This window comes from Quercus suber, unplaced genomic scaffold (assembly GCF_002906115.3).
Source record: "Quercus suber isolate HL8 unplaced genomic scaffold, Cork oak 2.0 scaffold_752, whole genome shotgun sequence".
Lineage (NCBI taxonomy): Eukaryota > Viridiplantae > Streptophyta > Magnoliopsida > Fagales > Fagaceae > Quercus > Quercus suber.
In genome coordinates this window covers 293,088-309,017 of record NW_027070188.1, presented here as the reverse complement: position 1 = coordinate 309,017, position 15,930 = coordinate 293,088, and the positions used below count along the sequence as shown (strand labels likewise).

The 15,930-nt window shown below is 34.5% G+C and overlaps 1 protein-coding gene and 1 long non-coding RNA gene across 3 annotated transcripts; one reads left to right on the top strand and one right to left on the bottom strand.

The window, feature by feature from the left end:
* Positions 1-18: 18 nt before the first annotated feature.
* LOC136064741 (uncharacterized) lies at positions 19-3,710 on the bottom strand. 2 transcript variants are annotated; one of them, XR_010626350.1, is made up of 4 exons: positions 3,284-3,710; positions 2,174-2,275; positions 1,976-2,066; positions 19-1,753 (listed from the first exon to the last, which is right to left on the bottom strand). It is a non-coding gene; the product is annotated as an uncharacterized LOC136064741 (long non-coding RNA). The 2 variants fall into 2 exon arrangements; XR_010626351.1 differs by having other exon boundaries at positions 3,288-3,709.
* Positions 3,711-10,770: 7,060 nt separating this feature from the next.
* Positions 10,771-11,754, top strand: LOC111987062 (21 kDa protein). The gene has a single exon (XM_024018759.2). It carries the CDS (start codon positions 10,828-10,830, stop codon positions 11,461-11,463), a length of 636 nt encoding a protein of 211 aa, XP_023874527.1. The 5' UTR covers positions 10,771-10,827; the 3' UTR covers positions 11,464-11,754.
* Positions 11,755-15,930: the final 4,176 nt, after the last annotated feature.

The following is a 15,930-nucleotide window of genomic DNA, read 5'->3' as shown; positions in this document are numbered from 1 at the left end:
CAATTGTAGGTTTCTATGCCCAATTGCTCATTCCTAGTACAAATAAGACTAAAGTTAAACTCCATATGCTCTCAACTTTGTTTACCTATAACCATCAAATTCTAATAAATTTAGAGGGAAAAGGGGGAAGGGGGGGGGGGGGCAATTGATTTTAAACCTTTATAAATTAAATAAAAAAAACAAAAAAAAAAAACACTCTAGTTCTTTATAAACGGGTTCAAAAAATGAACTTCATTTTAAATATACTCAAAATTTTCAAGTAATACTATCATTTTGACAATTATCATACACCAAGGTTTCTCTTCCAGATCATGCCCAATACCAAGCAGTGATGTAAGCCAAGCTTACTGTGATTTTAAATGTATATATGTATGTATGTACGATGATGATGATGATTGATATATCCATACCACATCAGCAAAGACAATCTCCAACACATTGAAAAAGTTCTCTCTCTGATGTTCGTACTTTGCAACAGTCTAGAAAATAATATATATATATATATATATAAGGGTTATCTACATAAATCAAAGAAAGGAGAATTAAAGGTTTATTACTAAGAATTGAGTATGGGGATACAACCCTATGTGCAAAGAAAGAGGGTGAAAGCAGTCCATTTACAAACTTAATGGGAAATAGGCATGCATTCTACAAAATAAAAAAAATTTCTTCCTCTAGCATACCATAAGTAGGCATCCAGTAAAACAAAATTTTTCTAGTTTGCCATAACAATAAGATGAGATTTATGGTTTGCTGAGGCTTCCTATAGATTCAACAGGCAGAGGTATACATACAATTTTCCATGTTGTCCATTTATCAACTTGATAGTTTCTGATACCAAAAAGTACATTGTATGTCTATCACAGATTCTTTCAATGTCATAAAAAGAAAATGCAAATCTTCCCTCATTTTTTTGAAACTTTAAGTGAAGTTGCCTTCAGAAAAGTTTCTAGTAAAAAATCAGCTTGCACATATAACACCCATAAAAACCAAACAATTTCACCAAGACCCTATTTTCTTTACCTAATCCTTGTTTATCATTCCCCCCTCCCTCCCAACTTCACATGGTCTCAAACATTTTCCATCACATTCCATCAAAGCCAGCACAACTTTCTAAACTATAAACAATCAGCAAAATAATTAATTTAACATTAAAAAAAGGAAAAGAGAAAAAGATTCACCCTCATAACCCATATACAATTTATCTCATCATCAGAATGCACAAAACCCATAAAAAATTTAAAAACAAACAACACTTTCACTAACTAAAAAGCAGACTCCATTGGAACAATGACCCCAAAAAACTCCCATTTTCAAATAGCAACATCCCAAAGATAACACATTTATAAACCACAAGCCAAGTAAACAATTAACAAAAATCAAACTTTAAATAACAAAATGTGTTTTCTTATCAAAACTTTGAATAACCAAAAAAAAAAAAACTTATTGTTGAGTTACACAAACACCCAATGCGTTTTAAAATCCATGATCTCACCCTACAACTTAGGGGAAGGAAGTGCCATTTGTGCCAAAGCTCATTCCTACCAAAACTTCACAAAAATTGAGAATGGCACACGGATTGTCAAATACACAAAGGATTTGAACCAAGTATAACAGCTACATATACCTAGAGGCTCCAAAAGTACAAAGAATTCCCCCACCACCAAAAATTAAAATCCAAAGACAATTCATATAAAATTACCTGAAGCTTCTTGGCAAGGGCCACTACTTCATCCAAGTTTGCGTTACTTTCCTATTACAAAGATAACAATGCCAAATGATTGGTTTTGTGGGAGATTCTTAAATTCTATTAAAAAAAGAAAAAAAAAAAAAAAAAGCTGACTATTATTAAAAAAAAAAAATTAGAAACAACCAAAAAAAAAAAAAAATTCACATCTGCTTCTGATTCCTTTGATTAAATTAAGCAATAGGAATTTCACCTCCTATTAGCACAATGACATAAAAGGTGACTCACCTCCAGGGTTTTGCCATCAGGGGCTATATCCCTGTCATGGAAGCAGCACCAATCAACTCCAAGCTTGTTTGTGAATCCAAAATTGGTTTCACTATTATATGCATTAAGAATTTTGAGGGGAAAAAAGTTCATATCATTTTCATTGGTAAATTATCAGTGCCAAGTATACAAAATTGGACAAATAAAGAACAGTCTTACTTCTTCTCTTGGCCATAACCACTGAATTTGTATCATCACTTTAGCATTTTCTATTGAAAATCCACTTCATTCTTCAAAAATTTCTTCAAATGCAATGTGCTCCTATGAAACAAAGTATTTCAAAGATTTCAAAAATTAAAAACAAAACTTTTGCAGGTAATTATTTCGGCAATCTGACTGTGTGTGAACACTCTGATTTTTCTTTGTCTACTTTATAATCTCAAATCTCTACATCATTATTCTAAAATCCCCAAATTTTTCTTGTTTGATATTGAAACAGTTTTTCACAGCAACTGAGGTTCTACCTTTCAATAGAAACTGCCATAGAACAGTTGCAAAGAAAAAAAAAAAAGTAAGAAAGAAAAGAAAAACCAAATATAATTTAGAGAATAAGAAGAAAGAAGAAGAGAACAATAGCATTAACAAAAAAAAAAAAGGAATATACAAATCTAAAAAATAAGAATCAGAACTGATTTTTTTTCCTTAGAACTTTGAGTAGCTCATTTCGTTATGCGCCTTACAAACTGTTTCTCTTTGTGATTGTGGTTCCAGTGGTCTAAGTTTGGCAAAGGAACGGACGGTAGAGGAAAAACCAATGGTTATGGCCGGCTTTAAATATTTATCTCTTGGCACCCTATGAACTCTGTCTCTCCTATCTCTGTATCTCAAGATTTTCGAGTTTCGGTTGCATTTTAATTTTTTATCTCAAATAACTAAATCTAAAGCAATCCAACCAAAAAATTCAACCTAAATCATATTCAATCCCCAGATTTGAAAAAGAAAAGGAAAAAAACAATAACAATAACTTTACTGGTTATGAGTATACGGCAAAAAAACTTAAAATAAAAATCAATGCAACATTCGATCCTATACTTATTTAATCCCAACGATTTCATTAAGATTAGAAATGGAAGTACCCAAACTAAAAACAACATTTTTAGTGATTTCTGTAATCTAAAAAAACAAACAAAAAACACAAAACAAAAGGAAATATCTAAAATTGAGAAAACAAACATTTGATAGAGATTCCAAAACCCAAAACAAAAACGAATCAAATCTAAACCTACCCAACAAAAAAACTCAATTAAAAGTAACATTTTATACCCAAACCTACAAAATTGGAAGAAAAAAAAATGTATCGTTGTCAATGTCGATTTCGCTGTCTGGGGGTCTAAATTTGGCAAGGGAATGGACATTGTATGGTTCAGACGAACTCTTCTCTCTTTTCCTTTTGATTGTAATGCACAATGGACGGCCTTAGGAACTCTGCCTCTTTCACTGTTTCTTTCTCCGTGCCTTCTTTGTTTATCGTTCTGCTTAGGTTTTGGGTTTGCAAAATCGTGTTTTGAAACTTTTTGATTTCTTATTCCCAATCGATGCAGTGTTTATCGAATTTTGATCGAGAAATATGATTTGTGTTTTAGGGTTTGCGTTTTGTTTATGTTTTTTTGTTTCGTGGATAAGCGGCTATTGTTTTTTATAAAGGTTTACATTTGTGTTTGAAAGTGAGCCTCTCCAACGCACTGAGGGAAATTTTAAAGAATTAAATCTACACGTGTCAACATTTTAAGGGTGCTTTTTTGGCTTACGTGTCTGCACCTCGTAAAAACTTCTACTATTATATATGGTATTAGATTACTAAATTTGAATGTTTTCAAAATATTATCTTCCCAATATTACACTTCCTTGTATCACATTAGTTTTAATGGAGTCCCGAACTTCACCAGTGAAGCAGCTCACTTATCCACTACGTGGAAGATGGTGTTGTGACCTATATATGCACGTTTAATGCATTACTTCATTTTCTGCCATTGCCATTGAGTTCGTGCTTGAGAGCTCTCCCTTTCCTCAAGCATTAAACATGGGGAAATTATAGGAGTACTCTCATGTTTAATGCATCACTTAACATGGGAACATGATTTGGTTTGACTTGTGCTTGAAGCACAAGTCAATCCAAATCATGTTCAAACGTAATTAACATGGGAACAGATGCTAAAACACTACTGATTACTTCAAACGTCTATAACTATAATATCAGCTTCCTTATTACTTGAACCAATTGGCGTGATTTCTGCATGTTGTAATTTTTTGTTAAATGCACACGTTTACAATATATTTAGGATAAAATCTCAATACACAGTGGGTGTAACAACCACTGCCCATATATGAATTTTATGAGGCTCTGGCTCTCGGCCATGACTTTTATGAATTCTATATCAGTTAGATGGCTCAAATTCATTTCAAATGCAATCGCTACCTAACACATGCATAGAGATGCTATTTTCCTTTCATTTATATGCCACAAGTCAATCCAAATCTCGCAAAACTCTATCCGAAATGCCACTGCTTTTTTTTTTTTTTGATGTTGTTGTACATTTTCACAATTTCCCTCAGTCACGGAGTCAGCTTCGCGGACCACTTTTTCTTGACAATGATGTGGTGGGCCATTTTGGCCTAGGCCCGATAGGCCCAGCAGGGACAGCATTTCATGCTATAATCATGAAAATGTTTGTACTATTTTAAAGCACAACCTTTGTCATCTTGAATTATGAAGTTGTTTCCCCTTTGGAGTACTTAATGTTTACACCAAGAAATATGGACCCCCTTGTGCTCTACGGCTATGTGAACAATGTTGTCACAAGCTTTCGCATTGTCCAATAAACCGTTTGTGTTTAGGTTAATTACTTTGAGTCAATTACGCCGACGAGTTTGTCAATCAATTCATATGTGTCCGCTGATGTTGTGGGGAAACTTTTTATTTACTGTAATTTCTTGAGAAATGTAGTTTTTGTATTCGCGTCAAAAGTCCTAATGCCTCTGAGGCTACGACTAGGGGCGTTTACCAAATCGTATAAATCACAAAAATCGTACAAAAATTGTCTATAAAATGGCATAATTGCATCACATTGCACTACAAATAAGAGTGTATTGCACCACATAGTGCAGTAAAATTTGTGGTTTTATAATGAAAAAACTGCACAAATTGCACTGCACCCACCATCTCTATTTATTAATATATTTATTTTTTAAATATTAAATATATTATTAATAGTTTAATAACCTTAGTTTTCAATATATATATATATATATATATATAAAGTTTAATAACCCTAGCAAGTGTTAATTAGGAAAACCAGCCCAAAATAAAGAAAAACTAGCTTAATAATTTAAAACTTAGCCCAATACAAAGGGAAAAATTAGTGTTAGATTGGGTAGGAAAAGCTCAAAATTTGAAAAATATACCGACTTCAAACCATTCAAATCGCATCTTAAATACCACACCGCACATGGTTCCGCAAAAATAAGGTACAGTGCGATTATGATTTTGGCTAAACTCTAAACCACACCACATCGCATAGGTAACCACAAAAATGAGGTACGGTGCTAAAAATGGCCTAAAACCATATCGTGAACACTCCTAGCTATGACCTTCCTTAGGCAGCTTTAAAGCTTTTTATTTATTTATTTATTTTTATGGGTTAAAGCTTATTTATTAAACACACAAACTAATCATTTCAACCATCTTTAAAAGAGTAGTTTGAAACAAGCACATAAACTGTGAGGTAGTATTACATATATCAATTTTTTAATATGGGATGAGTCCTTCCTCTATGGAGCATCAGCGGTGGGGTTTGTATATGCCAAATATTCCTAACATTTGGCATTTAAGCTCCAAAACTGCTCAACAATGGGAATGCCAAATGCTAAAGGCCAAATTTATTTTGAGATATAGCTACAGTACCATCTCAAATATAAGATGGTACTGTAGCTGAATTGCATAAAAAAAAATTATTTTTTTAATACTCTCATTTCTCTCTCCTTTCTCATTTTAACTGGCAATTTTTCTCTCCTCTCTTATTATTTCTCTTTCTTTTCTCTCTCTTCCTTCTTTCTTTCTCATCTGTTCTCTTCAGACCCAAGACCCCATGGTGGAGATCGGCGTGGTGGAGATCGGTGGGTGGCGAGATTGGCATGGCAGAGATCGGTGGGTGGTGAGATCGGTGGAGCTGTAGTGGCTGTGGCGTTGTGATCGGCATGGGTGTTAATGGTTTTTTTTTTTCTCTAGGTTTGCTGGTATATGTGATCGGCATTGTGGTGGCTGTGGCGTGGTGGAGATCGGTGGGTGGCGAGATCGGTGGAGCTGTGGTGGCTATGGCATTGTGATCGGCATGGGTGTTAATGGTTTTTTGTTTTGTTTTGTTTTTGTTTTTTGTTTCATTTTTTTTTTCTTTTGGGTTTGCTAGTATATGTGATCGGCATTGTGGTGGCTGTGGCGTTGTGATAGGCGTGATGGTTTTTTTTTTTTTCTTTTTTTTTTCTTTTCTGTTTCACCGATCTAGGTTGATATGGATAATGGAGGAGTTATGTAGAGGAGTTGGGTTGATATGGATGATGGATTGGAGGAGGAGGCTGGAAGAATGTGAAAAGTAAAGGAATGGAGGATTCTGGAAGGGACGTGTGTGGGGGAGAAAATTGAGAAAAAACAAAAAAAGAAAAAATATATTTTATTACATAGATATATTATTTTAATGAGTAGAAGAGAAAAATAGAGTTTTGGAATATTGGGTGTATTGTAAAATGATATGATATAATTGATAAAGTAGCTTTTTGAGATGGTAAAATAATATAAGATATGAGATCTAGATGGAGATACTCTTAGAGGGTAGATACATATATCGGATATATGATATACTTTATTTAGAAATTGTAACGTTTGTTGTCTGTTAGCTTGAAATTTTGGTGAATGCCCAAAACTAAGACTAGTAAAAATTGTACAAGGTACGTCTATTTTTAGAAAGAATGGTGAAGAATTTCAAAATCACGTGTACAATCACTTTGAACATTGTCGTTTACACTTTGCATTTGGTTCAAAGTTAGAAAACAGAATATATATATATATATATATATATAAGAGACGAAATTGTTCATAGACAAGATAAAGGAAAAAAGCAAAGACAATATAGATCTAGAGTTTCCCTCCATGATCATCCTAAGTTCACATGTGCTTTTGATCATTATCAAAAGTACTGATTTCAAAATTGTCTAAATTTGACTGTCTCGTGGTTCATTAAAACACAAAGCTTGGTGGTGTTCACACTTCACACGTATATTTTGCATCAATGAAAGTATAGTAAAAATATAAAAATATATGATGACAAAATGAGAGCAACGGTTTTTGGCCAAACACACTAATATATAAAAGTTGCACGCTTCACAGTAGTGGGCAAGTGCAAAAAGAGAAGTGGCTAACGGATTCCTTACTAACACCAGAAACAGCATAGAGAAAAAGTGGGCAGCTGAGGCTGAGAGGGCAAGTGGCATGGTGGCCCATTACGGCATTAGTTGATGACATCCACAGTTCACATCTCACACACACACACGACACACTAGCTTAGCTCTTTATATTCTCAAAAAAAAAAAAAAAGGCTTAGCTCTTTAAAATACCGACCGACTTGTTTATCTATTTGGACTGACAAATTACAGTCGACATAGGAGTGGGAACAAGCAACAGAAAAACCGTGATACCTCGAGTTCATGCACTAGCTACTGGCTAGCCGCAATTCAAAAAGGTCTGGGCCTGCTTTAATTTGTTCTTTCATCACACTTTCACATGCATTTTACCACAAATATTCTTAACGGAACGGAGAAAAAATGATGGTCCATGATAGTAACAGTCACTGAAATACAATTTGTCTTATAAGATAGTGGAAGTCATTATTGTCTTACTACATACCTTGATTAAAATCATTAGGTGTGTCCAAGGGTCGGGCTGGGTCGGGTTTGTGCCCGACCCGGATTTGACCCGAAACTTTCAGGTGGGTAAAAACGGAAATCGAAATCAACCCAGAATGCTAGTCGGATCTGGCGGTTCGGGTTTCGACGGTTTTTTGGTTGAACGATCGGGTTTCGGGTTGTATCGCCGGTGTTGTATTTTGGCCAGATCTCGATGAGATTGCGCCAGATCATGACGAGATCGTGCCATATCTCGACGAGTTTTCGCCAGATTTGGACTAGATCTCGATGAGTTCTCGTCGGATAACTTCAAATATCACCGGATTTTGTACGTTTTCGTCGAAGAACCTTCGAATATCGCCAGAAGTTTCTGGGTTTATGATCGATTCGGGTTGCTTGGGTTCTGGGAGAGGAAACCCGCCAACCGACCCGAAGGCGTCGAGTTTTGAGGGCGGCAACCCGCAACCGACCGTCGGAGTGTCGGTTCAGGCAATTTTCGGTTCGGGCTCGGGCGGGTTGCTCGGGTTGGTTTGGTATACGGGTTGGCTGGATAGTCCTAAAAATCATATATAAATATCGGGTTTAGTTAATGAGTAATGTTAGTTTCTAAGGATTTAAGATCTAAATGTTTTAGAACTTCATTATGTAATGTTAGTAAACCATGATCAAAACTTAGAATCTAGATTTAGGCTGCTCAAAGTATGTTTATTATAAAGTGGGAATCGAGTAATTGCAGAAAATTACTGTTCACTTTCTGCAAGGCTCAATTGATCGAAAATTAGACTCGATCAATTGAAGTTTGTGCAGATTGTTTTTCTGCAGAATTTTCCAACTCAAGCCCAAGCCCATATGATGTGTAGGGTTTTATGTTTTGCTTCTAGTATTTAAAAAAAAAAACCCTAACCACATTTTTAGGTTGTTGTTTATACTATATGTGTGAATCTCTTGTGAGCTCTAGAAGTTTTTGTTTTCATACATACATAGGGTTATCAAAATCAAGATTGATGTCGAGCGCTTGGTGATCGCTTTAGTTACTACATAAAGAGTTTAAAGAAAACACAAGTTAGAGTACTTGTGGTTGCTGTGAATCCAAGAAATAAGTAGTCCGTGGACTCGGAGCTGTCATGTGGTCGTGGTAGTAAGTTTTCTACTCGATGTAGCAATAGGATATTAGTGGTTTAAGTCGCTATTGTAAAATTTCAATCCTTTCATAGTGGATCTATGTTACCTTGAGAATAGCTAGGTTAAATCCTCCCCAAATTTTTTACATGTTTAGTTTTCCTAAGTTATCATATCATTGTATTCTTTATTTTCCACATTGTTGACATGATATGATATACTTGTATTAACCTAGTTTTGAATAATTTACCTAAGTAATCACTTGGCTAAATATCTAGGTTAATTAACTTGTGTTTTAAAGGGTCTAAAAACGTACAAGTAATAAATGCATTAACTGAAAATTGAAGTGAGATAATAAATGCATTTAATAAATAAATGCATGTAATATTTTTTTATTTTATTTTAATACAAGATAGAATTTCTACTTTAGCCTAACTAAGTGTATGTGTGTATAAAACTCACTCCTAGAGACTTAAACCCTGGCTCTTGCCCCCACACTCCACAATCACTTATACTTGTGGGGTGACTATCGCACCAAGGATGTAAGATATTTTGAGTAATATCTTAAGATACTGCTCAAAATATCAGATCAAGTAGCATGCATTTAATAAATAAATGCATGTAATATCTTAAGATACTACTCAAAATATTGGGCCAGGTAGCATGAATTTAATAAACAAATGCATGGGGTCAAGTAGCATGCATTTAATAAATAAATGCATGTAATATCTTAAGATATTTCTCAGAATATCGGGTCAAGCAGCATGCATTTTATATTGAGTAAAGCAGCAATTAAGATTTTGATTTTATGGTCAAACATCAAGTTGTAGATTTGTGTGTTTTATAAAGGATGTGATTGATTGTGGGTGTTTGGAATGAGTATTTTGTTTTAAAATTAAAGAGAAAGAGAAAAACACATTTTATATAAACTTTTATTCTACAATATTCCTCCAAAGTTGTTTTTATATTTCTCATTACTTGAATTGAATAATTATAATAGATATGTGTGTGTAATTTATAATTTTTTCTTCTTATGATTAACTCATTACTAACAAAATTCAATAACAATTATACTATAATATATGTACAACATTCTCTAAAATCATCTTACATAAAATATTATAACGTTATCCATGCATCGCACGAACAACTTACTAGTATTGATAATGATTGAGGAATCAAACAAAATGAAACACAAAATGAGACGGTTAAATTAGATATTAAATGCTCTATAGTATTATTTGACATCTTTCGTTTTCCTTTCTATAGTTTTTTTTTTTTTTTTTCATCCGAGTCCTTTAGCTTTTATATATGTTTCCAATGGAGACTTTTTTTTTTTTTTTTGGTTGATAATTCGGTAGTTTTTTTGGGGGGGGGGGGATTTGAACCTGAATAGCTCATTTGGAAATACTAAAAAAATTCTAACTAAGCCACAAAATTCTTGACATGTTTTCAATGTAGCCCTTCCATTTATCTCATTCCAAACTATGTCCTTAATTATAACTCCATAAAAATAACATAGTTTTACTATTTTTTAAAATTCAAACATTAAAAAAATCATACAATTATTTTTAAATATAAAAGTAGAAAATACCATATCATCGTATTTCAAGAAATTCTTAAGCTCCATTTAAGAAATAATATTGGAGATAGAAGCAGCAGTGGCAATCTTGATATTATATGTTTAAAAAATGGGTAGAATGTAATTGAGATAGAATACTAGAGCCTACTTAAACCCCCCATAGGCAAAACAGTCCACAACGCCCAACACCAAAATACGGAAAAAAAAAGTGAAAAAAGCCATGAACACCCAACACCCGTTATTCCTCGTCTCTCTCGTCTTACTCTTCCAACTCCAACCAACCCCAACCTTCGGAGACCAAACTCCCGCCGCTCCCACATCCAATCCCACAACCAACGGCACAGAATTCATCCGCACGAGCTGCGGCACAACGTTGTACCCCGACCTCTGCTACCACTCCCTGTCCCGTTACGCCAGCGCCGTACAACAGAGCCCCGGTCAGCTCGCCAAAGTCGCCATAGGCGTGAGTCTCTCCAAGGCTCGCCGCATGGCCGCCTACGTCTCCACTTTGGCTCGCCGGGCCGAGTACGGAACGGACCGCAGAGCCGCGGCGGCTCTGCACGACTGCTTCACCAATTTCGGCGACGCGGTCGACGAGATCCGCGGCTCGCTGAAGCAGATGGGTCAGCTCGGAGCCGCGGGTTTGGGAGTCGAGTCGTTTAGGTTCCAAATGAGCAACGTGCAGACGTGGATGAGCGCCGCCCTGACCGACGAGGACACGTGTACGGATGGGTTTGAAGGTGTGGCCGATGGGTCGTTGAAGAGTGACGTGTGTGATCGGGTGACGAAGGTACATAAAATCACGAGTAATGCGCTTGCTTTGGTGAACAGTTATGTTGCCAAGGGGACACCTTGATGTGTGATGTATGTTCATGGATTTTTAAGCGGAGAGTTAGATATAGTCATATAGATGATTAGTGTAAGATTAAGATGTAAGAGTGAGTGTAAGTTTTGTGTATATTTTGGGCTTTTGCTTTTATGTTTTTTTTTTTTTGTATTAATTTGGAGTGTCTCTCTATGTGTATCTCGTGAATGACTGTGACTAAAGTCACTAAATGGAATTTTCTTACTCAAGCAAACAACAACCCAAAAAACCTTTTGTCAGTGTTCAATTATTCAAATAATATAAAAAGTTTACTGGCTTAAACGCATTACGTTAAAGAGGAGTTAGGATCTCTTTGACAGGTCAAAGATCAAAGGAAAATCTTATAGCACCATCTGTTATTGTATACTCTGTGCAATCTTTTTTTAAATTGTATTTTAAAACACGATTTTATTATTTCTGTCAATGTGATAACGCATATGCGTGAGTGCCTGACAGTAAATGTGTATTTATTATGTTTAGAGGAGTATTACGTCTATAATATTTTTATCAAATTTTTATGCTAAATACTAAATAACAAATTGTTATTAGTTTTATTTGAACTCTGTATTGAAATTACTTTTTTGATTACTATCAATAGGAGGATTTGAAATTTCCTTTGAAAATATTAGTATGGGTCAAATGAGTTACAAGCTATACATTTAAATCCAAATAAAATGAAGAGAAACGGTTTCACATAACCTTGTCGTATTCAAGATTTCAAGTATTGAAGACTTTGAAGATCCAATTTTCAACTTCTAAGTCCTTATCGAAGAAAAAAAAAAAAAAAAACTTCTAAGTCCTTCATCCTGTCTCTGTTTTTACATAATCTTTTATATGAGAGATTTGAACACAGTTGTCTTATCAGTGTAATAATAATAGTCTAAAATCAACGGTTGTTATAGCTACCACATTGCTTTTCTAAATTTTAAATTGCTTCATTTGAAAAATCTGCCATCTAATAGCAATATAGCATTATTTAGTATACAGCGTAGAATGATAATTAATTGTCGACATCTTCTCAAAAAAAAAAATAATTAATTAATTAATTAATTGTTAACAACCTTAAGAAAACCACCTGATATTTAGAGGGCCCATAACGATCTTTATCAACCACGATTTAGGCCTCATAGTAAGGCCAAGATTTTGCATGATTTTATTCCGTAATCATGGATACGTTTCCCATGTCCTTCAATTATGATGTTCCTGCTTTTCTACTTTTCTCATTTTTAAAGAAATAGAAATTGCATGAAGAGATAATTGCCTTGGTACGTGCTTGCTTTAGACAGGCTTTCTAATAAAATGATCCATTTTAATGTCTTATCATCGAGACGTATAGCTCAACCACATTGAGTCCATTCATAGATCATAATAACCAAACATCACGGTCACCCAGTTCTTGTCCTAATGGTCTCCATGACTAAGGTGTTTGCCGCAATTTATTAAACTAAATGAACAATTACATCGTGATACAAAAATTTTATTTCTCAAATTTCTTGATAACAAATTAAAAGAAAGATTACAAAAAAAAAAAAAAAAAAAAAAAGGGAAAAAATTAAAAATAAATGGCTCAATATTAGCTATTATCTATTTGATAAATACATCTTGTGCCGTTTTTCTAAATTTTTGAAAAGAAAGATACCTCAAGACAGAAAAAATCAAAGAGAAAGTTATTACTATTAAACTAATCCAATTTGCATTTTAATCAATATATAGATATATTTCAACCGTTGCTAATCAGAAAGCATACAAATATTTGTTTTTTACAACCACTAAACAATTCGCAAGATTAGTTTTGTCATGTAGTAGAAGTAGAGTTCGTTATTTACATTTTATATGCCACAATCTTGGAGGCAAACTTATAAAAGTCTTAAACTCACATCCTAACGATTATTAAATTTAATGTGTGACAGTACACCTAACCTGTAATTCATGTGCTATCCAATTTTAAGAGTACAATGACATAGCATTTTTCTCTTTGGTAATTAAAATTATGGTGAGATTCACGATTCATATGCAAGAAAACTGTGATATTTTTCTGTTGTATAGTTAATTCAAGTTCATTATATAGTTAATTGAAACCCACCTCCCCAGCTAGTTACCAAAATTCTATCCACTTAGTATATGTTAAAAGTAAACAGACGCAAAGAATAAAAGCTAGTTATGAACAAAATCTCTTTATTTCCTATATTTTCTGTATATCAAAGATTACTACTTACAGTTCGAATGTATATAGAAGTTTGAACATATATAGAAATAGAAGATGACCATCGGATAAATAATGTTTCTTGATTTTTGTCGTAGTAAAGGGTTTACCAAGATATATAATATGTGCTAAATGTGTGTAGTATACAACATGTGCTAAATACGTGTAGTATACTAAGAGTATATATGAGATCAAGAAAAAGACAAAAATAAAGAAAGAAAAATCAAAATAATTGGCAACAATAATTCGCAATAACCTAATCATGGCAGCTCGTTACAATACGGATTGTTGGTGCATTGTGCTACGATCTTGTACTAAACAAATAGAGACTAGTTTATAGTAAGGAATAATTGCATGGACTTTTGGTACCTTCTTCTCAATCTGTGACAGATGACACAATTTTCCCAGTTAAAAAAAAATATTATAATTAACAGAAGAATTTATTTCATTCCTAAAAAGGAAAAAAAAAATTTCTTATTACCCATATGGTGTAAAAGCACAAGGCACGTAACGAGGTTATATTATGATTAACAGGCTAAATTTTGACTTTAGGGATTTAAGAGAATAACTTAATAGTGATGTAAGCTGGTTAAAGGAATTAAGAATTATATCAGAGTTTAGAAGAAACTGAAGCCACAAGGATCAGTAGCAAGAGCAGAGAGGCAGAGTGTATAACAGAGCATAAACGACAGATCAAAGAAAATGAAGAAAATGTTGAAACGACTTGTAGCTTAGCATGTTTTAAACCTCCTTAAGTGTTAACACGTGAACTGATCAGTTAGTCCTGTAGCATTGCACGTGTAATGGGTTGTTATTTCTGTTAGTTAGTTAGCCTTGCGTTCACACCTGTACAAATGAGTATATATATGTAGTCTGTGTATATTGAAGAATATATAAAAATACAGATTTCTTTCTTTTCTTGATTCTGTGATATGGTATCAGAGCGAATTCCCAAATTCCTGTAGGGTTTCGTTTTCGTTTCAATTTTTCTCTTCAATTTTCCCGAGAAAATCTTTCTCTGTTCTTGAGAAAACTTCATTCTTTGGAAATTCTTTCTTCAATTGTCATCTATGGCTTCCGCTACAAATGCAAATGGTTCTACAGATGCTTCCACGTCTGAGAATCTATCTCCTTCATCACAAGATTCCCCAATGGATAACCCTTTGTTCTTGCATCATGCCGAGAATCCAAGCTTAGTTCTTGTCACACAGCCATTGATAGGTGGAGAGAATTATGCAGCTTGGGCTCGTGCAGTGAGAAAAGCTTTGCTCACCAAGAATAAATTGGGTTTCATTGATGGAACTTTGACCCTTTCATCATCACTGGTATCAACTGCTTCAAATGTGCAAGCCTGGATAAGATGTGACAACATGGTTGGCACGTGGTTAACCAATTCAGTTTCACCAAAAATCCAAGCAAGCATCATTTATGAAGACACAGCCTTAGAAATCTGGAATGACCTGAAGAATCGATTTGGAAGTTTGTTGATGCAGTGGTGAAGCAACTGAAGGAGTAACATCTGAGGATACTTGATGAGCCATAAAGGTTTGTTCTTGAACTTAAACCCTGGTGGAAAACCATGCTTTTTATAGCATTTGTCCACTGTGTGACCAGTCTTGCCACAATGTGTGCAAGTTGGTCTCTCCTTTCCCTTGCTAACAACACCACCAAGAAACGAACCACAAGATTTTCATTTGTCAATTTAGCAGCTAAAGCAGTAGAATCAACTTTAGCAAAAGATCCATTGGGCACAGATCTCTGAGTCTCTTCTTGAATCAGCAAGGAGTAAACCTTACTAAGAGGTGGAATAGGCTCCATAAGTAGAACTTGGGATCTGACTTGAGAGAAAGAATCACTCAACCCCATTAGGAATTTCATGACAGATTCTCTTACTTGTAGATCAGTGAGCCTCTTATTAATATTGCAAATGCATTTACCACAGGTGCAAGTAGGAAAGGACTAAGATTCTGCAACTGGTCCCAAAACACCTTCAACTGGGTAAAGAAATCAGTGATGGACATCTCACCTTGATGAAACTCTGCTATATCCTTTTGAAGGTTGAAAACTCTAGGTCCATTTGTCTGAGCAAATCGATTCTTCAGGTCATTCCAGATTTCTAAGGCTGTGTCTTCATAAATGATGCTTGCTTGGATTTTTGGTGAAACTGAATTGGTTAACCACGTGCCAACCATGTTGTCACATCTTATCCAGGCTTGCACATTTGAAGCAGTTGATACCAGTGATGATGAAAGGGT

Bases quoted from the DNA above. Each gene is read 5' to 3' on its own strand.
- LOC111987062 (XM_024018759.2), top strand. From the start codon at position 10,828: ATGAACACCCAACACCCGTTATTCCTCGTCTCTCTCGTCTTACTCTTC.